At 56.4% G+C, this 26,021-nt stretch overlaps 1 protein-coding gene across 5 annotated transcripts; it reads right to left on the bottom strand.

Moving 5' to 3' along the window:
• Positions 1-413: 413 nt before the first annotated feature.
• Positions 414-24,130, bottom strand: CSNK1E (casein kinase 1 epsilon). 5 transcript variants are annotated; one of them, XM_014793205.2, is made up of 12 exons: positions 23,964-24,130; positions 20,968-21,055; positions 12,459-12,569; positions 12,169-12,317; positions 10,580-10,808; positions 9,762-9,932; positions 8,065-8,213; positions 4,733-4,793; positions 3,734-3,926; positions 3,497-3,636; positions 2,688-2,753; positions 414-1,670 (listed from the first exon to the last, which is right to left on the bottom strand). In XM_014793205.2, the coding sequence occupies exons 2-11, from the start codon at positions 21,041-21,043 to the stop codon at positions 2,737-2,739; spliced, it is 1,296 nt and encodes a 431-aa protein (XP_014648691.1). In that variant the 5' UTR covers positions 21,044-21,055; positions 23,964-24,130; the 3' UTR covers positions 414-1,670; positions 2,688-2,736. The 5 variants fall into 5 exon arrangements, with proteins under 5 accessions (XP_014648691.1, XP_014648694.1, XP_014648693.1 ...); XM_014793208.1 differs by lacking the exon at positions 23,964-24,130 and adding an exon at positions 23,756-23,774; XM_014793207.2 differs by lacking the exon at positions 23,964-24,130 and adding an exon at positions 22,052-22,280.
• Positions 24,131-26,021: the final 1,891 nt, after the last annotated feature.

Genomic DNA, 26,021 nt, shown 5'->3' with positions numbered 1-26,021 from the left:
GGCTTGACTGAAGGAACCGCCCGGGGTCACCTGTGGCACCATCAGCACCAGAATCCCACTCCAGCGCCCTCACTCGCAGACTCCGCGGTAAATGGTGGGATTCAAGTCCTGGTTCCGCGGCCAGAGCTGTGTTACCTTGGGCAAGTTATGGTCCCGCTGCACTGTTTCCCCACCAGAAGGCAGGAAGATGAACAGGACCTAACTCAGCATTCTTGGGTGGATAAGAGAGTAAATCTGCACTTTAACAAGGCCCCGGGGTGGTTCCTAAGTAGTTTTTGAAGCACTAAATCAGCAGCACAGCCCCCCGGGGGCGGGGGGGTGCCAACCACTGCCCAGGTGTCCCCAGCCTACTGCTCTCAGGTCTGCTGGGGAGAAACCCCCAGAGCAAAGAGGGGGTCCAAGGGCTGCCCACATCACTTTATCCTTTTCTACTTTATTACTTCAAATTAACAACCACAATAAAGCTCAAAAAAGTCCAATATTTACACAGGAAAAAAGTACAAAATTCCCCCCAAAGTTCTTCAGTATTTTTTTTTCAGTTTTTTAAATTACAAAGTAATAAAAAGCTTTGCTCTTTAATTAAAAAAAAGAAAAAGAAAAAAGGGGAAACAGAGGTAAATAAATTAGGAAATACACACATGGAGAACACAAACAAAAATAAAGTAAAAACAAGTGTTAACTAGGCGGGATGGATGAACCCTGCGCCCAGCCCTAAGTCCAGGCTCCTCCTCGGGGAGGCAGGACGCAGGCAGAGGGGACCCCAGGTGAGCGTCAGGACCAGGGATTAATTTATAACCCAGGGGCCAGATGCTGTCTGGAAGTAGTCTCCAGGGATTCTGCCCTAAGACCAGGAAAGGGGGACGGGGCTGCCACAGGCTGATGACAGTCTCAGGGGTCGGTGGTGGCGAGGACCCTCTGCACCCTTCTTGAGGAATGTGGAGGTCACTGCACACCTCCGTGTCCTTGTTAGGGGATGAGAACAGAAATTCGGTCTGGCGGGTAGGGCGGGGCAGCTCCTGTCCTGGGAAGCACAGGTCACATACATACATACACGCACGCACACAAGGAATCTCGGCCCCCACCACCTCGCCACCCACTCCTTCACGTCTCCATGGAGAGGCAAAGGAGGGAGCCAAAAACTCAGGGGGACACTGGAATAAGCCCAACACAGAAAGCTGGCCACCGTCACCTCACGGGGGCGGAGGCTGTGCCTGTCTCCTGTGGTCCTGAGGCTCAAGAGAGCACCCGGTGGGACCTGGCTCCGACCAACCAAACCATTCCTCTGACCACCCAAATCATTCCCCGAGCTGCTCAGGCCACCGCCAGATGGCAAGTGAGGAAGGTTGCGTCTCCAGCGCAGAGAGGGCCCCTCCCAGGCGGCGCCGGTGCCGCCTGGGGCGGGGCCTTGGCATCTGGCACGTGGAGCACGGTGTCTGGGAGCATTTGGCAGCCTAAAGGTTGTGGGCAATGGGAAATGCAAAGGGACAAGAATCCTCTGTGCTGAGGGCATCCCATCTTCTTACCATCGGCAAAAAAAAAAAAAAAAAGAAAACCAAAGAAACAAAATCCATCGTCGGTTTTGTGCTGGGTTTTTTCTCTTTGTTCTTTTGAGTGGTTTTTTTTCCCATCTTCGTTGTTGTTATTTTTTAAAAGAAAATACAGTGAAGACACTAGAAACAGGGAGAGAGAAGACAGATCAGATCCTCATTTGCCTCTGGCCACCCATCTGCCAGTGCCCCTGCAGCTCCTGTCTTGTCCTGAGTCTTTGAGCTGGTCCCTCTCTGGGGCACATGGCAGGGGCTCCATTTTCACAGGTAGGACACAGAATCTCTCTCCCTCCTCTGACATCTTGGGGAGCAGTCACTCCACACATCTGCCCTGCCCTGCCATGGATGGGCTGGTTCCTGGGCCCGAGGTCTGACAAAGGTGAGCCCCACTTTATGTACCAGCTCTATCTGTGGAATGAATTTCCACAAAGCAAATCATACACATCAGGATGTCCCGGTGTGAGGCCAAGCCCGCCGAGCCCCTTGAAATGTGAAGTGCTACCTGCCAATGTACAAATTCCCTAGGGAGCTCAGACCTCCCCCTACTCCCCAAGACCCCCCCGCCACGCCCCGCTTCCCCAAGCCGGGCAGAGTGCAGAGCTGCTATACTCCACCCAAGGCCTCCTGCAGTCCCATCAGGCTCACACTAGCCAAGGGGCCTCTCCTGGGCTTGTAGAGGAAACCCAGGGCAGCCTTTGACAGCAGATAAACTCCTAAGTTCACGGCCCTTTCTAAGTGCTTTGCATGAATTAAGTGCTTAACAGCCCCAGAGGCTGAGACAGGGCTAAAGTAGGTGGGGAGGGGATGTTGGGGCATAGGCCCCCCAGGCTCAGTCTTTTCTAGGAACCCACTTTCCAGAATATGTTAAGGCAAAGGCGGGGATGGAGGACTGGCCCAAGGGCAGAGAAAGGGTTTTCCAGCAGAAATTAACTGTGTAGGCCAGGCCTGCTAAGAGAAGGCCTCGGCCCTCAGTCAGGCAGGCTGTGAGATTTTAAACTCCCTTGAGGACCCCTGGTTTTGGGGATCCCTGGCACCATCTGCCACTCCCCCCACCCCTCCACAACACACACTGGTCTCCTCCTGGGGCCACAGGTGTTTCTAGACATGGCTGGGCTGCAGGTGCAGCAGTCATCAACTCACCTAAGCAAATACTGGTCCGATGGTGGTTCCTCCTCACTTCCCGAGATGGTCAAATGGCACGCTTGTCTTCGGGAGAGGAGGCAGGGGTTGGGGAGGGGGATAAGCTGCTGCCAATGGCAATGTGGCGAGTCCCTCCCCACTGTGGAGCTCCACACCCGCCCCCGCCAGCCCCTCAAGCTAAGGGAAGGGGTGTGTGGTCCAAATGACCCTAGGATGTGGCTGCTTGTAGATAAGACCAAGGCCTAGAGAGGCAAAGCAGCTGCTCCAGGCCACACACGAGTCACCAGACTCCCAGCTCCCAGCTTGTGGCATGCCCTGCTGAGGCTCCCTCCACAGCAGGCAAGGAACCAGAGCAGGTCTCCCGCCCACCTCCACCCAGGGAAGCCTGGGCAACCACGGATTCTCCCTTCCCAAAAACCATGGCCCCTAAGTGGGGCCACCGGACAGGATCCACCCACCCCTCAATCCTGTGCTGACTGGAACCCTTGGGGGGGCTTCCTGATGGCAGGGACCGTGAGCCCCTCCTCTGTGAGCTCCCAGCTGCTCACCCAGGCAGAGCCCCCGGCTGCAGGCCTGGATCCCAGTCTACCACTTGCTGGGGCAAGTTACTCCTGACTTTGCTCAATGGGGTTAATTAGACCACAGAGGATGAACGAGGCCAAGTCCCTGCTCAACAAAAGGGGCTGGCTCCAAGGTTATTAGAGAGCATCAGCGGAAAGGAAAGAACAGAACCACGAGGCCTGACGCCGTGCCCGGGGGTCTCTGGCTCAGCCGTGAGGCAGAGAAGGGCTGGAGTGAGGGCGGCTCACCTGTGAGGCTGAAATCCGGGAGACCTCTTGCCGCCCAGTGAGGTCGGAGGACGAAACGTTGGCGGGTGCACCCCTGTGTAGCCTCATGCTCACCTTCCTCTCTCTGTCGACCCGTGAGATCGCTCTGGGAGAAGTATTGCCTGGAGGGTGAGGCAGGGGAAAGCCACTCTCAGAGTCCGGGCCTGGGCAGCCCCGGCCTCCCTTGGGTCCGGCCCACTGCCCAAGGTCCCTGCTCACCAGCTTGCTGGATGCGGGAGGCTGGGGTGGAAGCCACAGGCTCGGCAGCACTGCGGAGCCGGTTGGCGGCGGCCCCCGTGGGCGGGCCGGGGGGCAGGGCCCGGGGCGCAGATCCCCGGAGCTGCCCCATTCTCTCCTCTCGCTCGTGTTCTCGCCGCTCCCGGTCCACGTCCTCGGGGTTCCGGGCTGCACCCTGTGGGGAGGCGAGATGAGACCTGGTCAGCCCTGCAGGGTCAGGGTGCTTCCGAGGAATCCAACACTCCCCAGGGACAAAGCAGGGGAGGGAGATCAGGCGGGCATCTCGGGGAAGAGGCATCTCAGAAACCCTCTGGTCCAACCTCTCCCCGACAAAGCAGGAAGCCCAAGAGGCCTGGAAATGACCCCCAATCACAAGCACAGAGAAACAAAACCACACGCCGCCCAGAGAAAGGAGGAAGCTGGACCTGCGAGGCCGAGACGGGTCGCTCTGCCCTGGTCTCATGGGGCCGAAGTCAGAGATGGGAGGACTAATGCCCCCAGGATGACCAAGGGCGCTCCTCGGCCCTCCCAACCTGGGCCCCTCTGTATACAGCAGCTCTCGGTTCCTCAAGGTTTCCAAACAGGTTCAGAGGCTCAGGGAAAGAGTTACAAAGCTAGCTGGAGGTGGGCTGGGACTTGACCAGGTCTCCCCTGGGCCCAGCTGGCGGATCTTTTCAAAACGTTGTTCTTCCCCTGCCCTGGGACCTGGCAATGGCTTATAGCAGGTGCTGTGGGAGCCACAACCAGGAGGCCCAGGGGACCCACACAGACACTGTCTGCCCTGGGACAAGACGTGAGCTTGAGGAAGCTGCAGAAGGAACAGGCTAGATGCCCCATGGAGGAAAAAGAGGCCCAGCAGGCAGGCTGGGGCAGAAGGGGTGCATATGTCCCCAGAGGCCCTGCCTCCAGCCACTGCCACCCCCCTGTGCAGGAGGAAAGGAGAAAGGCCCAGAGAGGAGAGCACGGCACCCGCCGCGTTACCTAGTTGGTCCTGGGGTCGTCCACAGGGAAGGGCGGGGGGCTGGCATGAGGGGGGCCGCATCTGTGGAGGAGAGAGCTGTGGGCTGAGTCTGGGGCCTGCTCATGGGTCACGGGGTACAGGCTCCTGCAACCCTGTGTCTGTCCCAGAGAACTGGCCAAGAAGGCCCCACAGTCCTTAGGAAATGGAGGTGGCCCTTGCCTTTAAGCACCTCTGGGAGGTAGTGGCTGGGGATCAGAATGATCCCTGAATCCTAGTGAGGAACCAAGGCCCAGAGAGTTCTAATGACCTGCCTGGAGTCACACAGCTCAGTGCAGAGCTGAGGTCTGAACCCAGGCCTCTACCACCCAGTCTTGCCTGTTCTCTGCATCCCCCAAAGACTCAGCAGAACATTTTAGGGATGCACATCCCCAGTCCTCCCACCCACAAGCCTGTCCAGGCAGGCCTGGAACCAGCAGGGCTCCAGCTCCCGACCTCCGGTCCCTCTGGGGCTCCCACCCACTCAGTTACAGACTGGCCAAGAGAGCAACTCAGCCAGAAGCACAGCAAAACCTGATCATTAAGAGCTGCAGCACCCTCTCATCATACCTCTGCAGGCAGGGGGCACATTCGCCCTGCAAGGCAGGTATGAACTCATTCCCTGGTTGGGGCTACAGCTTGGGGAGGTTAAGTGATTCGCTCAGAGGTGCGCAGCCCCGGGGCCAACGGCCGAGCAGAGGGCTGGAGCCCCTGCACTTTGTGACCCCAGTAGGTTCAGGCCGACGCCAGACCCGAGGTAGGAGGAGGTGAGCCACTCTCCACATTTCCATCCAACCCAAGTGACGCCTCAAGAAACGCACTCCAGGGAGGCCTCTTGGCTTTTATTTGCCCACAAGAAAACACAAAAGATCAACATCAAAGTCACAGAAGCATCCACCCGTGTCGTGTGGACCTGTCCTTGGCTGTGTCGAGTTTCCTCTTGGCTGGCTGGTTGGACCTTGGGACACAGTGGCTCTGTGTGCTGAGAGCAGTGTCCCAGGCCGCAGGTATCCCAGGATTCCAGGGTCCTGATGCCAAATAATTCGGGGTGGCCACTCCAAGGAGGGAAGCTCTCAGTCAAGAGCAAGATCCTTCCCACAGGAGAGTCTGCAGTCCACGGTGCCCAGCATGGGGTCCAGTCTGCTGGTAGGTGCTGAAGGCTTTCTGCAGGGATGGTGTGGGAGGGGCCTGGCCTTCGGGTAAAAGTGTGGAAGGTCCCCGTTCCATGTCTGCAGATGCTTCTGCCAGGTGGCAACTGGAGAGGGAGGAGCTCACCATGGTGGTGATGAGGTCAAAGATGCTCACTTATCCAGTCCGATGGCCTTCAAGTCAGAGATGGGTGCAGGATAGGGTTATTGGCACCTCTGCTCAGCTTCTGACTCCAGGGCCTGCCTCAAAGGGGACCCCAAGAAGGGGTCAGAGTGCCAGCAACGAGCACGGAGGGTGCTCCTGGCCAGGCTTAAGATGAGGTCTTGTTGGCTGGACAGTCCCATCCAGAGTAACACTGTCCCACAGAACCTTCTGTGATGATGGAAATGCTCCCGTTTGCCTTGCTGCGTATGGTAGCCACTAGCCGGGCACTTGTGGCCCCTGAGAACTTGAAACGTGGCGAGTGCGACTGAGTAACTACATTTTCAGCTTTGATTAATTTGACTTAATTAAAAATTAAGCCACAGGTAGCCAGTGGCTACCATGTTGGATGACGCAGGCCTAGACAATGCAAAACCCACCAAAGAACTACACTCTGGGGTGACTTTCCTCCCAGATGAGCGAGTGTCCAGAGCCTGAATGCCCTGAGCAATGGCCTGTGACGAGAAGAGATGGCCTGCGGCCTTGGCCACACTCCTAGCCAGAAGGTCTGGGTGAGAGGTGTCCCACTGCCCATCTCCACTCCTGGGGCCCCTCGGCCTGTGGAACACCCATTCTCTGCCTGATCTCTGTGCTACCTTAAGGAACAGTACCAGGCCACTATCTGAGACCCGGAAAGAAGAGGGACACAAGACCAAGTGCTGACCCCAGTGTCCAAGAGGACAAGGCCTTGGTCCTGTTCATCTGGCAGAGCACGCAGAGGGCACCCGCCACGCAAGGAGAGGCATACCAGGATGAAGCGCAGGACAGGTAGGGGCGTTTAATAAGTTCAGGTTCAATACAGAGACCACACATGGGGTCTGGCTGAAGCTGCTTCTGGCGCCGTGCCCACCAGACCCCTCCAGGGCAGTGACCATCATCCCTCCTTCAGGCTCTGTTCATCAGGCAGCTGATGCATCCCCAAGAATCCCAGGCAGCTGATTCATCCCCATGAATTTCGCAGCAGGGCCTTCTCCGCCATGCCCTCTTCCACTGCACCCCCAACATGCCCAAGGATGCCTCTTCAGGCCTGGCCCCGACGGGCACTGGCACACCTGGTGACATCAGAACTGGGGCCCCAGAGTCCAGACCACAGGCCAGTAGTTTGTGGGGGGCAACTCCTCCACCTCCTCCACGGGCCTATCTGGAGGGCCCTGGGTGCCCAGAGGCGCCAGGCACCTGGAAGGGACAGATAGCACAGCAGAGGCTTAGTCTTCTGTGCTCACCCAGCCAAGTGGTAAATCTTGGAAAGGCCAGGCCTTGGAGGATCCTTACCAGTATGTGAGTGGGTACGTGGGCCCAGCACAGGGACAGGGGCGGGGGCAGGGCAGTGTAATAGCTTCGCTGTCTCGGTGCTGAGCCTGGCTCGAGGAAGCCCCCTTTTCCAGAAGAGATGTGAAACAAGACACACAATTTCACGGGTTCCGGAGTTCCAGGCAAGCTGACGCACGCTTCTCCCCACCCCACCCCCCACGACTCTCACAACAAGACAGAACAGTCGCCTAGTAAGACCCAGGGGTCCCATGACCAGGAAGAAAGAAATGACAATGAATGGGTCCAGGCTGGCGAAAGGGGCCACAGGGAAGGTGGCTGCCTGGGATGTGCAGAACAACAACAGCAGGATGGTGTAGACAGCGATCAAGACCGCGCCGGGGCCCGCCAGCGCCATCCAGGCCCTGCTGCAGGCGCCCAGGAAGGACTCGAGGCCCAGCCAGGTCCTCCTGGGTCTGATGGGAGGCGGTGCTCTGCCCGGGCCCTGCTGACCGCAGCGGCACATGCCACCAACACTCGTGAGGCCAAAGCGGAGGGAGCGCAGGGGCTCTGGGACCCCAGTGAGGTCGCTTGCACTGTCCAGTTCATAGCTCCCACTTTTCGGGAGCCCCACCGACCACAGAGTCACCCTGGCCTCCTGAGTGAGGGCCTTCCCCGTCCAGTACCCCAAGCCCGCCTCAGCCTCCAGGGGACTCACGAATTTGAGCATGTTCCAGTCGAAGACGTAGTCATAGGAGAAGCCCTGCCGGTGGAAGAGGTTGCGGAACAGCTGGCGCAGGTAGGAGTAGTCGGGCTTGTCGTCAAACCGCAGGGAGCGGCAGAAGTTGAGGTATGTTGAGAACTCAGCTGGTGGGGGTTACGGGGGACAGAAGAGGCCACTGTGAGGCCCACGTTCTCAGGGCCCCCAGCAGCCAGCGCTGTCCTACCCACCCACTGTCCCTACAAACACTTTCAATCTAAGAGGAGGCAGGATGAAGACAGAAGAGAACTATGGTCTTCCCCATGGTGACAAAACCCTAACCTGCCCATGAGCAGAGCCTCTGAAGACTTGACAAGAACAACCAAAGACCTGTGAACAAAGGGCAAGGGTCCTCTTTCAGTAAGCTGGCACTGCAGGACCCTAGTTTACAGCTCTTCACCTGCTCCTGCCAAGCATTCTGGGGATCATGGAGATGGCAGATCAATAGCTGTCATAAATCCAAAGGAAGGCCAAGAGCCTGACGGAACTCCCAACATGACCTAAGCCACAGGAGGAAAACTTCCATTTTCTCCTCCAAAAAGTAAGGGCGGGAGAGGGCCCTTGTGAGATAACAGAAAATATATATATTGGCCTCTGCCCCAGTCCTGGCACAGAGCTGCTACTCTCTAAGTGACAAGAGCATCTCTTGTTCTAATATTTGGTCTTTGATGCCATCCTTGACACAAACCCCTAAAACCCTTGTAAATTTCTAAGTGATAAGAACACTGGGAGCATCTTTTGTCCTAATGAGGCAACCCTGGGTGGGCTCCTGGACGGGGGCTGGTCACCCAAGAGAGACCAAGCCATGATTAGAAACTTGGCATTTTCAACCCTCCTCCACTTCTCTAGTGGGGGGACAGGGGCTAGAATGGAGTTAATGTTGGCTCACGCCTATGTGATGAAGCATCCATAACAATCCCAATAGTATCGGGTTCGGAGAGCTTCTAGGCTGGTGAACATATCCACACGGGGAGGGTGACACACCCCAATTCCACAGGGACAGACGGGACAGACGCTCCTGCACTCGGGACCCTCCCAGACCTCACCCTATTCATCTCTTCATCTGGCTGTTGATCTGCATCCTTTATCATACCCTTTAATAAACTGGTCAACCTAAGTGCTTCCCTGAGTGAGCCGCTCTAGCAAATCAATCAAACCAGGGCGGGGTGTCATGGGATCCTGATTTATAGGCAATCAGTCAGAGCACAGGTAGCAACCTGGACTTGCGATTGTTGTCTCTAGTGGGGTGACAATGTCTTGGACTGAGCCGTAACCTGTGGGATCTGAGGCTATCTTTAGGTAAACAGTGTCAGAATTCAGTTAAATTGTAGGACACCCAGCTCGTGTCACAGAGAATTGCTCAGTGGGGGGGGACCCCCACACATTTGGTGACCAGAAGTGTCAGAAGTGAAGTGTTCTGTGTGAGGAGTAAAGGAGACTCGGAGGAGGAGGAAGGACTCGAGTTCTTTCTAATACTCGGTGTCTAACAGCCAGGCCTCCCAGCTATGCCGGAGCAGCAACAGAGAGCCCGTGATGAACGTTCTGGCACCAGGGGCAGTGGTAGCCCAGTACGGGCTCTGTGTGGCCTCATCTTCCCCTCAGAAAGCGCCTCAGGGACCCCCAGGCTAACAACCTCCCCCCACTGGACTACTCACAGGGGTAGCCTTTGCAGAGGACCTCGATGGGTGTCGACATCTTCTTCTCGCTGATCCGCTCGTACTTCTGGCGCTTGGTGGCTGCTTTGAGGCCCTGCCAGGGCAGGGAGCCCAGGTTGAAGTACATGAGCACGTAGCCCAGACTCTCCAGGTCATCTCGACGGCTTTGCTCTGCAGAGTCAAGGACAAGGTGAGGGGCAGGGTCCACTCAGCCTCCTGGACACTGGGGGCCAGGACCCCTCCTCCAGGACCTGCTTCTGACTAAGGGGAACAACCTGCCCTGTGCACCCAGCACAATGCACCCCTTTATCACACGCCGGCTTGCTGTAACCTGGTCACAAGCAGGCACTGTTTTTACCCACTTCTACAGAGGAGGGGGCTGAGGCTTTTTCATCTCAATCTGGACCTAGTCTTTCCAGCACAGGCACTTATTCATTCAACAGCTGTGTTGCAGGCACCCGGGTGCCTCCCTGCCTGGCCCACCCTGTGGAGAGGGCACAAGTTGTGGCATCGGACAGGGCTGGGGTCACATCTGTCTTTGGCACCTGCTAAGCTGCACGACCTTAAGCAACCTGTGTTACACCTGTGAGCCTGTGTTTCCCATCCTGTAAAAACGGGAAACCATCCCCACCCAGCCCTACAAGGCTGCTGTGGGGATGAAGTACGGCCTGAGACGGGGCTCGGCACACTGAAACTCTGCTTGTGAAGGGGAAGACCTGACTTTGTGGCAAGTCGGGGGAATAAATCCGGGCTGCAGAAAGCCAGGGTCCCGGCCAGCAGCCTGGGGGTGCGCTCTGCTCCAAGCCTGGCTCCCTCACCGATGCCCAGGTGGGTGTTGATGGAGGCGTAGCGGGCAGTGCCAGTCAAGTTCTTGTTTTCCCGGTAGGGGATGTGCTGGTGGGTGCGGGCGTCCCGGTACTTCTTGGCCAGGCCGAAGTCAATGATGTACACCAGGTTGCCCTTCTTCCCCAGCCCCATGAGGAAGTTGTCCGGCTTGACGTCCCGGTGTATGAAGTTCTTGGAGTGGATGTACTCAATGCGGCTGATCTGGGGCAGGGGTGGGGACAACAAGTCATTCAGCAAGCACTCCACAGAGGGGCCTTCCCAAGTGCTCTGGGCCAGGCACTGGACTGGGGGCTGAGGGCTGGGGCCATAAGATGTGCCTGCAATTATGTAAGATGATTTCAAGGAGCAGGTCAAGGAAAGCTTCTTGGAGGAAGTGACGTTACAGAGGAACTCTGAAGGAGTTCACCAAGTTTGCTATGAGACAGGGAAAGAGAGCATGGTAGGAAAGCTAATGGCAAGATCTAGAAATAAAGCCCAGAAAGGCAAGATCTAGAAATGATGTCATGTCTGCCTGGCTCTACACTCTCATAGGACTTGGGGAGCTGGAGTCAGAGAGGCATTTCCAAGGCTGTTCTGGCAACCAGACTTGGGGGGAGGGGAGAGGAGGGAGCACCAAGGAGGTCTAAACTTGGCAGGTGCAATAGAGACGGAGCACACAAGACAGGATTCGTCCCCTGGCTTCCAGAGACACCAAAGTCAGGCAGACACACAGGCCCTTCTCCTCCTTTAAACCATTTGTTAAAAACTTAAACTAACATATATGCATACAATATGTCCTCTGGCAGGTCAGTTCCCAATCTGGGCCCCAGGCTTCTGTAAATCGAAGGCTTCGTTTGGATGGCTGAGTATTTCTGAAACCTTGTTTGGATCTCACATCCTGTGAGAATCTGAAGACCCTCCTCTGCACACACACAGCCTAAAACTGCAGGATGCTGCAGACTTTCTGCAGGCCAGCCACAGACCCAGACCCCTGGGCAACAAGATCTCCATGTACCATTCCAGGCCTAAAATTCTATGCTTTCAAATTTTTCAAGTTTTCCTCCTTGAGTTTATACAGGGCTTTAGGAACTCAGGATTGCTCCTCAGTGGGCACCTGCTCTGGTCCGGGCACTGCGTGGCATCCCAGTCGATCCCACATCAACCAGGAAAGGGGAGACTCTCACTTGAGGCGACTGAGGCTCAGAGAGCTCACCTAAGGTCACCACACTGGGACAGGACCCAGGTCTGTGTGATCAGAGCCTTTAAAATCCCAGAGGGCAGAGTCCCAGGCCCTATTGGGGAAGCCCAACCCAGCAGGTCTGGAGTTGGGCCTGGGAATCTGCATTTAACCCCCTTCCCCCATTCTACAGCTGACAGTCAAAGTGCCCTGGTCCTGGTCCAGGAACCTAGCCTGTCCTATGTCCTTGTCACTGATTCCTGCTCCAGCATCCTCCAGAGGCAGCAGGCAGGGCTGGTACCCTGTGCCCACTGGCACGATGGGGAAGCAGAGGTTGGAAGGGAAGCCACGAGCCTCAGGGCCCACAGTCCCCCGGCTGGCGGGGTGGGTATGTGGGGGACTCACCATCTGGTCGGCCAGGAGCAGCACTGTCTTGAGGCTGAACTTGCGGGAGCAGAAGTTGAAGAGGTCCTCAAGGCTGGGCCCCAGTAGCTCCATGACCATCACGTTGTAGTCGCCCTCGGCCCCACACCACTTGATGGACGGGATGCCCACTGCCGGCCGGGAAGCGGGGCTGTCAGGGACTGTCCCGCCAGACCCTAGAGCAGCCCCAGACCCGCCCCTCCCCAGCACGCACGCATGCACAGAGCCCCTCAGGCTCCCCGCCCCTCCCGCCGGGCCCCTCCGGCCCTCACCTCCCCCCTGCATCATCTTGTAGAACTTGCTCTCGATGTGCAGCTGCGGGTGCTTCGTTTTCACACACTCGAGCTTGATGGCGACCTCCTCACCAGAGGCGATGTTGGCACCTGCCAGGGCCAGGGGAAGCAAGGGACCAGGGTCACCCTTGGCCAGGCGGGCAGCCCCAGGCTGGGGCCCACTTGGTGTCTGCCCTGAGCATCTCAGTGCCCCTCGGGGGAGGCTGGAAAGGCGGCCGAGGGCCCCGCGTCATATCCAGGGGAAGCGGAGGGGGCTTCGGGACAGGGCAGCACCCACCTAGCCTAGGCAGGAGCGGAGAGCCAGCACTGCGGCCTGTGCAAGGGGGAGGAGTGAGGCCAGTGGACGGTTCAGAGAACCACAGGCCAGACGTGAGGGGACTGGGCAGGGCCACAAAAGGCTCCCAGACCAGTAAGGGGAACTTTGTCCTGGAGAGTGGGAACCACCAAGCAGGAGAGAGCTGATGTCAGTGGGGTATCGGTCTGCAGAAGAGAGAATGGGGCAGGGCAAGGCCCTGTCTCAAGAAGTCAGAAGAAAGACCCAACTCCAAACTGCGCCTTGCCTCAGTTTCCCCAGCTATAATGATGGGAGGGCCGAGTTGGAGGGCTGGGGGCTGGGCTGAGAGGGCATCTCCCTCTCGTGGCCAGACTGTAGCTGCAGTAATTACAACAGTGTGGTCTCAGCACACCAACAGACAAGACAGAAAACTGAGGGGAGGACACGCCACTGGAAGAATCTGGGAGAGGAAAAAGCTGGCACCTCAAATCAGGGGGAAAGATGGGGCTACGCAATAAACGTCCCCAGAACAACTCGCTAGCCACCTGAGAAAAGACACCACCGACACCACACCAGGAGAATTTCCAAGTGGAGTCAAAGTTTGCATGAAAAAAAAAAAAATAAAAGATGGGGTGTAAGTTGGCACATCCACTTTGGAAACCAGGTTGGCATTTACCTGGTAAAGCTGAGCACACACAAACCCTTGGCCATCAAGTCCACTCCCAAGGATACGCCCTTCAGAAACACCAGCACCAGGGGGACAGGACAAGAACGTACAGAGCAACAAACGAACCAAACGTCCCACAGAACAGCTACACGGTGACACAGAGGAACAGCACAGGGCAGTGCAGAGGAACGGACAACAGCTGCAGGCAGCAGCCGGATGGCTCCCGGCATCTCACCACTGAGCACAGGAGAGCAAGGAGCAGCTCCATGCACAAGAGCCAAAAGGCGGAGACAATCCAAATGTCCATCAACCGATGCGTGGATACACAACGTGTCTATCCACGCAGCGGGTTTTTAGTCAGCCACGAAAAAGAGTGAAGTACTGATACGTGACGCCACATCGATGAACCTTAAAAACACGTGAAGTGAATAAGCCAGACACAAAAGGACAAATATCGCATGATTCCAGTATATGAAATGTCCAGAATAGGTAAATCCATGGAGACAGAAAGTAGACTGGTGGTTGCCAAGGGCTGGAGGAAGGGGGAAATGGGCCATGCCTGCTTAATGGGTATAGGGATTTCTTTTGGGGTGATGAAAATATTTTAGAAATAGATAGGGATGGTGGTTGCACAGCATTGTGAATGTACTAAATGCTACTGAATCGTGTACTTTAAAAAAGTGGTTAATTTTATGTTAAGTAAATTTCATCTCAATTTTTTAAAAAAAGAGGAAGGAAGAGACAGAGGAACACAAGCACAGTTCCACTCATCTCAATTTCAAAACATGCAACACTAAAATGTATGTAGTTTAGGGATGTAAACATGTGCTAAAACTCTAACAAACGGGAATAATCTAAAATGTCAGACAGTGGTTACCTCTGTGAGGGGAAAGCAGGGGAGGGGACCAGGAGCGGACCAGGGCCTTCAAGGTGACAGGTGTGTCCTCCAGCTGGCTGGGTGGGAAGGGTGCCTCATACCACGAACATATTTTATATGTATTCTTTTGTATCTACTCAGCATTTAATAAAAAATAAAACAACAAAATATTAGAAGAAAAGAAGGGAGAACTGCCTTTAAACTTTGGGGTCGGCAAGGCTTTTTATCCCTGAGTTAAAATCCAGAAACCATTAAAGAAACAAAATGGCTCCCTCCCCTCCAAAAAAGGAATTCTTCTCCACGGCAAAAACACGAGGAACAAAGTCCTAAGAAATACACACTTGTTCTTTTATCAGCGGCCAAAAGTTAATATGGCTAATAGATAACAAACTCCTACACATCAGTAGGAAAAAGACCAAAGACTCATAGGAAAGGAGGTAAAGGATTCGGACAGACACTTTGCAGACAGAGAAATCACTAATATAAAAATGGCTCACTCATATGAAAAGATGCTCAACCTCCTTGTAAGAGAAATGCAAATTAAAATTATCCTGAAAGACCATTTTCCACCTACGGCTGGCCAAAGTCCCACAAGAAGAGAACACGCGTTGTCTGTGGGCAGGGCTGAGGGGCAGTGGGCACGCCCAGCCAGGCGGTCCAGGTGTGAACGGGTGAATCCCTGCGGGAGGGCGATCTGGCACCACCCAGCTCCACTTCGGGAGCTTACCGACACCCCTGCATGGTGCAGAACAAGGCGCGGACCAGGCTGTCTGCTGTGGCTGTTTGCAACAGCAAAAGCTTGAAAACAACCCAAATGTCCATCATTTCGGTGGCTGGTTAAATAAAGAAGGGCCCATCCATAAAATGGAACACAATGGAAAAAGAATGAGGAAGCTCTCTGTGCAGAAGTGGAAAGATCTCAAAGACAGAGGAAGTGAAAAAGTAAAGCACAGAACAGTATGCATTCTATGGTCTCTTTTCAGTTAAAAGAAAAAAAGGTGGGGAAATAATATGTATCTGTTTGGTTGTATCTGCATAAGTAAACACTGAAAAGAAACATGAGGAACCAGTAAAGACTGGCGGAGGGGGGATCGAGGTGGATCAGATGGAGACGGGAGGAGGACATTTCACTGGATACCATGTTATGTGTTGTCATTTTTTTCCAACATCTTTGTTGAGATGTAATTCACATACTATACAATTATCCCTTTAAAGTGTAAAATTCAGTGGTTTTTAGTTTGTGCCACCAACACCACGATCAATTTTAGAACATTCTCACCATCCCCAACACACCTGTACCCCTTAGTAGTCACTCCTCCTTGCCCCTCAACCCCACAGCTCTGGGCAACCACAAATCTACTTCCTGTCTCTATGGATGTGCCTATTCTGGATATTTCATATAAATGGAATCACAGAATATGTGATCTTTTGTGCTGGGCTTCTTTCACTTTGCATGTTTTCGTGTTTCAGTTTTGGGGTTTGCATATTTTCATTTTTGAATCACATAAAATAAAATTAAAATTAAAAAAAATTGATCACCAAAGGCAGTGAGCACTGGGAGAAAGTGCTCTGCAAACTGTAAAGTGCTTTTGACACATCAACACTCATCACCACAGAGAGTCGCACACCTTTCTGGGGCACAGTGAGGATGTGGCACAGGAGGGGAGTCAGAGCTCCCTGGAGCCTGCCAGCCAGGCCCCACCTCCCCGCCTGCACAAGAGCAGGAGATGCAGTGGTGAGGAGTGGGCTCCAGAGCCCAAATTCTGATTCTGCCACCTCCTAACCGGGGACCTTGGGTAAGTCACTGTACCACTCTGTGCCCCAGGCACCCCATCTGCAAACCAAGGATGACAGTACGTAGCTCATTAGGTTGTTCTGAGGTGTAAACAGGCTCAGAAGAGTGCCAGGCACACAGTTAAGTGTCGAAAAATGCTAGGTATGGTAAGTACGGGCCCCTGGGCTTCAGAGATGAGCCGCAGTGTGCCGACCATGTGCAGGCTAGCGGGAGGAGAGGCTGCAAGGGCTCCTGATGTGTGAGCAGGCCTGTGCCAGGCAGACAGTGGTCACAGCATGTGCAAAGGCCCGATGAGAGTGGGTGCAGCGGTTTGGTGCAGCTGGAGCTCGAGACAGCGGAAGACGACAGTGGACGAGGTGAGCAAAGGCGAGATCAGAAGGGCCTCAAATGCGGAGCTAGGATCCTGGCCGTGAGCCTGAGACGCCAGGGACAGATGTCTCATTATGGGGTTTCTCAGCCGCCGCACTACTCACGTTTGGGACCCAACAATTCTTTGTTGGGGGGGCTGCCCTGTTTGTGGGGGCTGCCCTGTGAATTTTAGGGTATTTTGCAGCATCCCTGACCTCTACCCACTAGCTGCCAGTAGTATACGCCCCTTCCCCAAGTTGAAACAACTAAAAATGTCTCCAGACTGTGCCAAATGTCCCCTGGGGGACAAAATCCGGCCCTCTCTCCCCTCGCTGAGACCCACTTGTGTATCAGAAAGACTGGACAGGACTTGAGGGGGAGAGAGACACCCGGAAGGAGGCTGCTGCCACTGTCCAGACAAGAGCTGACGGTGGCTCCAGCTGGCTGGGGGCAGAGACCCAGCGACACTTGGAGGCAGGGCCTGCAGCACTGATGATTCAGCAGGTGTGTGCAGGGAGGGGCGGGCCTGGGGAGAACGCCCTTCCTCGAGTTGAGGCGGCGGAGGGCAGAAGGAGCCCTTTAGCCCCTTGAACTCTTACCCTATCCTGCAAATACTACTGTATTTCCCGCAGATACTACTGTTTGTATCTCTGTTTGACATGTAGAAACTGAGACACCAAAGGTCAATGACTAAGTGCCACACAATTTCCCAGGGACACGGACGTAAAGTAGTTAGGCAGTCTTCTGACCCACACTGAGTGCAGAATGCTGCCACAGCTGCCTCCCCCAATGGGTCCCACCACCACCAGACCCCTTTGCTGCCTCTGAATTCTATCAGGAAGCTGCCAGTCTTCTCTCTGATCTCCCTTAATTCTCCAACTACTGAGCTGAGACTCAGAGAGGTTAAGTAACTGGCCCGAGGTCACACAGAACTGCCTGGGGCAGAGCCAGGATTTGAAACTTAGGACCCAAAGCCCCTGCTTTTTTCTCTATTCCAATTCCCTAGCATCTCATTCACTCAATCAACAGACAATGACCCCTGGACCAGGTGAGGCATCCCTGCCCTGGAGGAGCTCAGCTCACCTTCAGTGGGAGCAATAAAGGATACTCTGACTAAGTGACAAGTGTCAGGGCAGGGAGGGTGGAGGGGGGCCCATCAGTTAGATACAGTGGTCCTACAGGGGGACGGCCAGTCTGGAAAACAAACTGGGACAGAGAGAAGGGCTTGGATCTGGCCAGCCCTAGAGGGTCTGGGACCCTGGGAAGTTCTAGGAGGGAGGGGGGTGACCAACCTCACACAGGGGCTCACTCCAACCCCCACAGAGACACATGCACAATCAGGGACCTGGCTGGACTGGAAGTAGGGGATGAAGCACCCCCACACCACCTGTTGGGGAGCACCATTCCCTCCCCATTTAGAAGTGAGGACCAGAGACTAAGAGCTCTGGAGAGTTCCCTATGGTGCACGGCCATGGGTTAGAGTGGGTACAGGCTTGGCCACTCCTGGACCACGTGCAGCCAACTTAAGGCCCTAACAAAGCAGGTCTCACTCTCCTGGCTTGTCCCCTTATGCTGCTGAGGGGAGGCAGCAGGGACCCGAAGAGGAGCCAGGGGCCTTGTGGCCTCAGCCACAACGTGCTGGCCTTCGGTCGATCCTGGAAAGCAGGGCCTGGAGGCCGCGCCCAGCCCACCTGCAGAGGCCATCTGGAGTCAGGCCCTGGCACTGGCACAGGCGACGAGAATGTGGCCAGCACTGTGAACAAAGGGAGCCAGCAAGGCCAGCCGGGGAGGCCCTCCAGTCACCACTGTCCGTCCCCACACCAGCAAGACAGGGGCCCAGGAAGGAGCTGGCAGGACACCACGTCAGGCCAGGGCCCCAGAGGCCCGCCTACCCAGCAAAGGCTGGACAGGCAGGGGAGACCTGCCTCCCTACCCTGACTCAGGCCCACGAGGACCCAGATTCTTTGACAGAGTAAATCCTAACTGAGATCGAGGGCTGGAGGTGACACAACGTAAGCACTCCTGCTGGGTCAGCACGAGCACATGTTTTGCACACTCACGACCCCATTTCATAGGTGGGGAAGCCAAGGCTGGCAGAGGTCATCACTTGCTCAAGGGCACACAGCTGGTAAAAGAAACACCAGCACCCAAACCCTGGTAGAATTTACTCCAGAGCCTATACAAAGAGGAGTAGACCTGGACCTCATTTTTAAAATGATCTAGATGACTACTGGATTAGCAGGAAGTCCTGCGCCCAGGGAGGTCCCACCACACGGACTGGGGACACTGGTTTTCTGAATGACCTTGGGCTGCCCCTCCCCTTCTCTGGGCCTCAGTTTCCCTTCTGCAAAAAGAAGGCCCTGGACTGGGTGCCATCTAGGAGCAGGTGTGCATCTGTGCCAAAAGCTGCCTCTCCATGCCCTTTGCCCTCAAGCCAGTGGCTCCAGGCTTCAGCCCTGAGCCCAAGAGCCTCCATGATAAAAGGGTTCTTTACACCCACTCTAACTTCACACACACTAAGGAGATGGGTATCCCATTTCACACATGAGAATGCTGAGGCTCAGGGAGAGAAAGTGACTTATCCCAGGACACACAGCAAACAAGAAGTAGACTGGAGACCTGCCCCCAAATCGCAACCTTCTTCTATCCTGCCCTAAGTGAGGCCACTTCACAGACCTCTGCACATTACAGCCCTCACTTCCTCACTGGTTCATTCAGGAAGCCTTCACTAAACACCCACAGTGGGCACCCACCTGCAGGGCGCTGGGGTGGACACAACCTGATGCCGGCCTCCCCGGAGGAGCTCGGACTCACAGAGGAAACCGTTAAAACAGCTCCAGCCTCCACTGCTCCTTCCCTCTGCTCTGAGCTCTTGTGGTGTTTACAGAGGAGGGCAACCTACTAGGCACTCAGCAACGAACTGCACATCTGGCAGGCACTTTACAGTTTACATGATGCTCTCCCAGGCGCCATTTCATCGGTGCCTCAACACAGCCCTTGGTCAGCCAGGCATCACCATCACGCCAACCCTCAAGATGGGGACACTGAGGCACAGAGCAGCCACACAAAGCCAGATCTGGAACCCGGTTCTGTCCTCTACACTCTCTCACTCACGTGGAGGGCTGTGGGTATAAAGGCTGCCTTTTTTAGTTTTCAAGAGAAACCTTGGGTGGCCAGCTTGGCCATGTTGCCTGTGTGTTGATGTGTGAAGCGAGGATAGTATGGCACCACCTCTGGGGGCTGCTGTAAGGGGAGACCCCATTGAAACAGGGCCCTGCCCGACACCAAGTGCGCACTCAGAGAAGGTGCACACCCCCTCCCTGTTTCCTCTGAGAAGCAGAGTACATACCCTAGGAGGGCAGGGACCCAGACCACTGGGTAAGAGAAACCCCAAGTTCCCAATCATGAGCACGGCACACTGACTTCTCGGTTTTCTCTGCCCATGACAGAACTGATTTATTTTCCTTTTCCAAAGAGGGAAACAGAGACAGAGATGTTCCAAGGGCACAGGACAGGAATGAGGATAAACCCCAGGGGCTGGCCACCTTGCCCCAATTCACAATCAACAGCTTATCCCCTCCGGACCAACCCGTGCACAGGAAGGCCGGGACTCCTGACCACGCCCTCCAGGCAGCTGAGAAAGTGGCATTCGGAGGCAAGAGCCCCTTTTCCCCCGGGTCGAGGACAGGGGTGAGATGTAAGTAATGTGTTTAAAATGACAACATGAGGGCCGGCCCCGTGGCTTAGTGGTTAAGTGCGTGCGCTCCGCTGCCGGCGGCCCGGGTTCGGATCCCGGGTGCGCACCGAGGCACCACTCCTCCAGCCATGCTGAGGCCGCGTCCCACATACAGCAACTAGAAGGATGTGCAGCTATGACAGACAACCATGTACTGGGGCTTTGGGGAAAAATAAATAAATAAAATCTTAAAAAAATAAAAAATAAAAAAAAATAAAATGACAACATGAGAGCAAACTCAGACTTGCAACAGGAAGCACATCTGGAGAGAGATCCTAAAAGCTAAGATCCCCCCGCAGAGGTTACTGGGGAGCCTGCGTCATGGTGAAGGCCGCCTGGGCTGAATTCCAGGAGGCCGGACCACAGGGAGGGGGCCTAGCTGGGAGCAAGCAGTAGCCCAGCCCTCTTCGGTCCACTAGCATCCTTCTCCCAGGGGGGCAAGAGACAGGGGTACAAATCCAGCCTGGGCTCTCCCACGCCCCGCTAAAGACCCGGATCATCTGCAGCTGGAAACCAGAGCTAAAAATACCCTCCTCTGGACAGCCCGCAGCAAGTGGGAACCCCACCCGGCCCGGACTGGATGTGGAGCCCCTTGGCCTGCCTCACCCCCAACCTGCTGCTTCCCTGCCACCTGGGATGGCCCTGGGGACAAAATGACCAAAACATGCCACCAAAGCCCCAGAACCAAGTTCTGACTTCAGAGCCCCAAATCCCAGCATCTTCTCTTCTCCTCGTCCCCAGGGCTGTCCCAGGGGCTCCAGAACCACTGAGCCGGAACCAGGAACACTCACCCAGGTAGATATCACCGAAGGACCCACTCCCGATCTTCCGTCCCAGGCGGTACTTGTTCCCCACACGTAGCTCCATGGTTCACTCTCGCTGCAAACGGAAGCAGACACACTGAGGTCAGAGAAGCGGGGAGCTGGAAAGGGGGCCTGGGCTGAGGGACCCCACTCCTCCCCCACCAAAGGCCAGGTGAAGCCACAAGGATCTTGGGACACCAACATTCACCCTCCCACTGTCCAGGAAGAGATTTGGCCTCGCTTTGCCTGAGGGCGACCAGGTGTCAGGTGGCCCCCCGACATGTGGGGAAGAGCTAAGGCAGGCTTAGAACAGGTGGCTGCATGGCTAGGCAGAAGGTGGAACTGTAGACCAGGCCTGGAAAGAAGCAGTGAAGCAAGCATCTGGGGGGGCACTAATTCGGGGACCCTCCAATAGGAGCTCAGAGGCAGGCCAGGCACAATGGGCCAAGATCCTGAAAGGAAAATCAAGGACAAAGGGGGTTATGGGGAGGGGGGATGCACGAGCTGATTATCCTGGGGGTGCCACCACGGCAACCACCAGCAAGTTCCAACCTCCTGGGACAGGAGGACAAGATGAAAGGAGGGTCCCTAAGGACCTCCTCAGCCCCTTTAGGACTCAGAAATGACAGGGTCCCCCTGCCCCCATCCTCACCCCAGGCTTCTAGCACCAAGAATTGGAGGCTAGATCTTGCCAGTTTGCAGTGTGCCTTGCAGGAGAAAGGTCTTCTCCTCAACTCAGGGGGAGGGACGGGGGACCCGTAAGATCTCAGAGTGTCTACAAGAGGGCCAGTGTAGAAAACTACCCAGAGGGGCCTCCCTTTGCAGACAGGGCCCTCAGGCCCAGAGAGGCCACACAACCTAGCACAAGGTAGTGGCAGAGTCTCCTCACCTGGGACCCAGAGAGGGTTCCTGCTGCCCCTCCTGGCGGCCTCCCACCCTCACAAACAGGACTCATTTATTTCATGCCTGGGCCAGGAGGCAAAACAGGAAGATGGAAAAGCAACTGTGTGAGGCACAGAGGCTCTGCCCCTTCCCCATGCCAAGTGCTACTACCCCCAAAAGCCAGACCCACCTGGGAGGGGAGAGACTGATTCCACATTTGGTCAGGCTGGAGCTCCCCACCTTGGCAGAGGCAAGAAGCCACCAGCTCCCAGAAGACATCCAGCCCCAGCATCTAGCTCCCAGGGAGCTGCCACTAGCCCTTCACCCATGGCCACAAGGAAGCTGCCTCCACCCCGAGCCAGCCAAACTCCGGGCTCTCAACCAAGGACCTCTGCCCACACGCCTGGCCGGTCCCAGCTGAGGCCCCATGGCTGCCAGCAGAACACACTCCACATTTGCAGGAAACTCACATGCCACACACTGTCCTATGTGTACACTCCAAAAGAAGAAAGAAAAGCAGACACACAGTGTGAGCCCCACTGGGGGTGGGGTGGGAGGGCAGGTGTGTACACACACAAACACAACCCCCCCAGTCCGTTTTCCACCAACGCCAATTCAGAGACCACACATGGCAGCCGGGAAAGCCGAAGGTTAGGAAAGGAACATAAATACACCCGCATCCTATATTACATAAATACCCATGCCGGGTTATATAAATACTGTGCCCTCCGCCTGGGTGTCTTACATAAATACACCGCACATGACCCCCAGCCCCTCCCCACTCCCTGGGCTGAGGGCAGAGAAGGGGAGAAGAGGGGGTGCCAACCATCAGCCCGGCAGGAAAGGACGGTGCTCTGTGCTAGCCACCTAGACCCCCCCCCGGGGCCTCTCCCACACTCGGGGGGCCACAGAGAGCCTCCCCTGTCCCTGCACTGTCCCCCAAAAAGCCTCCCGGAGGAGAGGAGAAACGATTGAGTCAGGAATGGCAGAGGCTTTCCAGTTCTTCGCTGCTTCTCCCATGGGGGGCCAGAGAATAAACGAAGTTAAAAAAAAAGGCGGACATGGAGATTCCAGAGTTTCAGCTGGTGAAAAAAATTAGACAAACTACCAAGCAGCACAGCACAGGGCAGCTCCCTGTCCCCCTCCAGCCAGGGCCCTTGTCACTGGACCATTAAAATAAAAATCCGAGGGACATCCTAGACACGAAGGCAAAGGAGCCGCAAACAGGCATCTACTGGGTGCAACTTGCACCCTCCTGATCCTGTTCCTCTCTCCCCAAATCCTTCTCCCCAGGGAGGCTGCACCAAGAAAAAACATGCAAAAGAACTAAAGGGAGAGTTGGGGAGGGGGCTCCCCCCACTTTGAGTTTGGGTGTGCAGAGGAGCCTGGGAGCCCTCTCGCTCAAGACACCCAGCACAAACATAGTTTTCTGTTCCACAGAGACTTGCAAAACACGGATTTCTCACACGGAGACACCGGAGAATCCGATCTGATAAATCACCCCCACTCCTTTCTTTCTCTCGACAAAGGAAAACAGAATCAGTGGCTGGGTGACCACACACCCCATCACCTCGGGGCCCCCGGCGTCCCCATCCAATGCGGGAGCAGCCTTGCTGACCCCCAGCTCCCCAGCTCCCAAGCGGGGAGAGGAAGGGGGGCGCGGCCGATTGTCCGGGGAAACGAACAGAAGCCCGGGGTTCGGCCGAGAAGCCCGAATCAACAGTATCGGGTGCCCCCGGCACGCCAGTCCCGAACCCCCGCCCTCAGCGTCCCCAAATCACAGCTCGGGGTGGCCGCTGCGGCCAGCTGGGGCCTTGAAGGGTCCAGTTGGGGTGGGGGCGACGGGCCGGGCTGGGGGGGCCTCCCCCCGGCGAGCCTGCAAAATAATAGTCACCCTCCTCCTCCTCCTCGTCCCCAGCCGCGCCTTTGTCCTCGCCGGGCCGAGCGGGCGGCGCCCGGGCTGCCCCCCCATGCCCAGCGCGGCCGCGCGTGTGTCCGCCCGCCCCTCCCCGCCCTCTCGCGCAAAAACAAAGAGGCGGAGGGAGCCCCGTTTCCCCCCGGGTTTGCGCCCCTCCGCGGGCCCGCGGCCCCCCAATATTTACCCCGCCGGGAAGGCGCCGGTGCCGGGCCGCTGCTCGGTGGGCTGCCGCGGGCGGGGGCGGCCCGCCGGGGCGGATGCCGGAGGATTCGCGGAGCCGCCCGGCGCGCCAGCCTCTCCCGGCCCAGCCGCCGCCGCCGCGCTCCGCTCCGCCCGGCCGGGCTCTGGCTCTGGGCTCTCGCCGCCGCCGCCGCCGCCGCCGCCGCCGCCTCCCTCCTCCGGGCCCTCCTGCCCGCCCGCCCCCGCCGCCGGCTCGCGCGCTCCCGCCGGCGCGCGCCCGCCGGCTCCCATTGAGCCCCGGGCCCGCCCGCTGATGTCATCCCCGGCCCGCCGCCGCCGCCGCCCCGGAGGATTTAAAGGGCCCGCGCCCGCGGCTCCCAGGCCCGCTGGGGTCTGCGGCCGGGAAACACGGTTCCCTAGCCTCGCGAGGAGCGCCTCGCAGGAACGCGGTCTTCCGTGTGGGGCCAGGGGAGCACAGTCAGGCACTGACGCCCTGACCCAGTCGAGGGCACAGGTGGAAAAAACCGGGTGGGGGGTGGGGAGGAGGAGGGTGCACAAAAAGCCGGGGTTTTCTAGCCCTAAAAGCTGCTCTCTCCCCTGCCGGGTTCTGTCTCCTCTCAAACCAAAGCAGTGGCCCCCTGCGAGGCCAGTGGATATGCCCGTTACTGCAACCCGAGAATGTTGAGCGAGTTGGAAGCTCCCTGCGCCTTCAGGCTCTGAGTGCTGCACAGAATACAGGCCAGGTCGATTCAGGGGCCACCGATATGACAGGACAGCAAGAGATGGTGGGCCGCTGACGGCCCAAAGAGGTAGCCTGGGCTCAGCTACACTCTCCTGCCACGGAAAAGTCAAAGGCAAAGACCTTTTTCTTCTCCCTCTTCCCTCTTCCAGCAGCTCAAACTGTGATGCGCACAGAGCAGATCCCCAAGCACTAATTCTGTTCTCACTCTTTTAATGAGGGACCCCACAGACTGCCATGGAACCAACACCTGAGTCAGGTTCCGAGTGGTGCGGGTTTAGTCAAGTCACCTCCCAGCTCTGAGCCTGGGTTTCCACACTTGCAAATGGAGAAGAAGGACCCCTCCCTCCCCAGGTCACTGGGAGAATTAATTAAGGTTTGCTACCGGCTTCCGGAGCAGCCGATGAAAGGTTCCAGGGCAGAGTTATTAAAACGATGATATTTACACTTTGCCATGCAAAGCTCCTAATTATGACACACAGTTGACTGTGGACACACAAATGCCAGAGTACACTCATGCAATCCCGGATGCATGGTTCCCAGGAAGAGTCACTTCCAGAATAACTGCATCTTCCCTCGAGCCTGAGGGACTTAGTCACACACTGTCCAAATGGCAGGAGCAGCACAGAGCAGGTTCTTCTCTCACAGCCCAGAGAGGGGAAGTGGTTTGCCCAGGACCACACAGCACAGCAAGATGGCTCTGTTCCCCCAATGGTCTCAGGGAAGCTGAGTCTACCATGAGCCCATTTCCAGGAGCTGGAGAGTGAGCACAAGCCTTCTCCCAGGAGAGATCTGCAGCAGTCAACTGGGGACCTGCCCTTGGTACCACCTTTGCCGGAGCAGGGGGTTACCAGCCAAGGTGATGGGCTTTGTTTGGCCTGCACAGGTTTTTTTGTTTCCACTGTTTTTTTTCTTTTGTTTTGTTAATTGATTCCCAGTGTTTTAAAATGGGAAGATATCATATTATAGATACATAGTCCCTACTTCTCTTGAAGCACTGAGAGAACCGGCCACTCTGGGCCCAAACTCTCACTGAGCCTTGGCCACACTCAGCTGGCCTGGGCAGCAGCCACCCTCCTTGGTGACAGCCCAAGGGCCCTATCTTGTTGCCTCACTTCAGCTTGTTTCACCCATTTTTATGACTCCCTTCATCCCCTGGAGGTCCCCAAGTGTGACCCTGTCCTAGAGGTTGGCCACCATGCTTCCCAACCAGTGCCCTTCCCTTCGTCGTCTGTTTTCACCCCAACTTCACCAGCCTGGAATCCTGAGTCTCTGCTCCCCGTGTCCGGGGAGGCCAGCCCTCCCTGCGGCCACACGTTCTCC

Source organism: Ceratotherium simum, chromosome 25 (assembly GCF_057802395.1).
Source record: "Ceratotherium simum simum isolate JZ-2026a chromosome 25, ASM5780239v1, whole genome shotgun sequence".
NCBI classification, from domain to species: Eukaryota; Metazoa; Chordata; class Mammalia; order Perissodactyla; family Rhinocerotidae; genus Ceratotherium; species Ceratotherium simum.
Note: the sequence above shows the minus strand (reverse complement) of the source record. Positions and strands in the feature narration are given on the sequence as shown.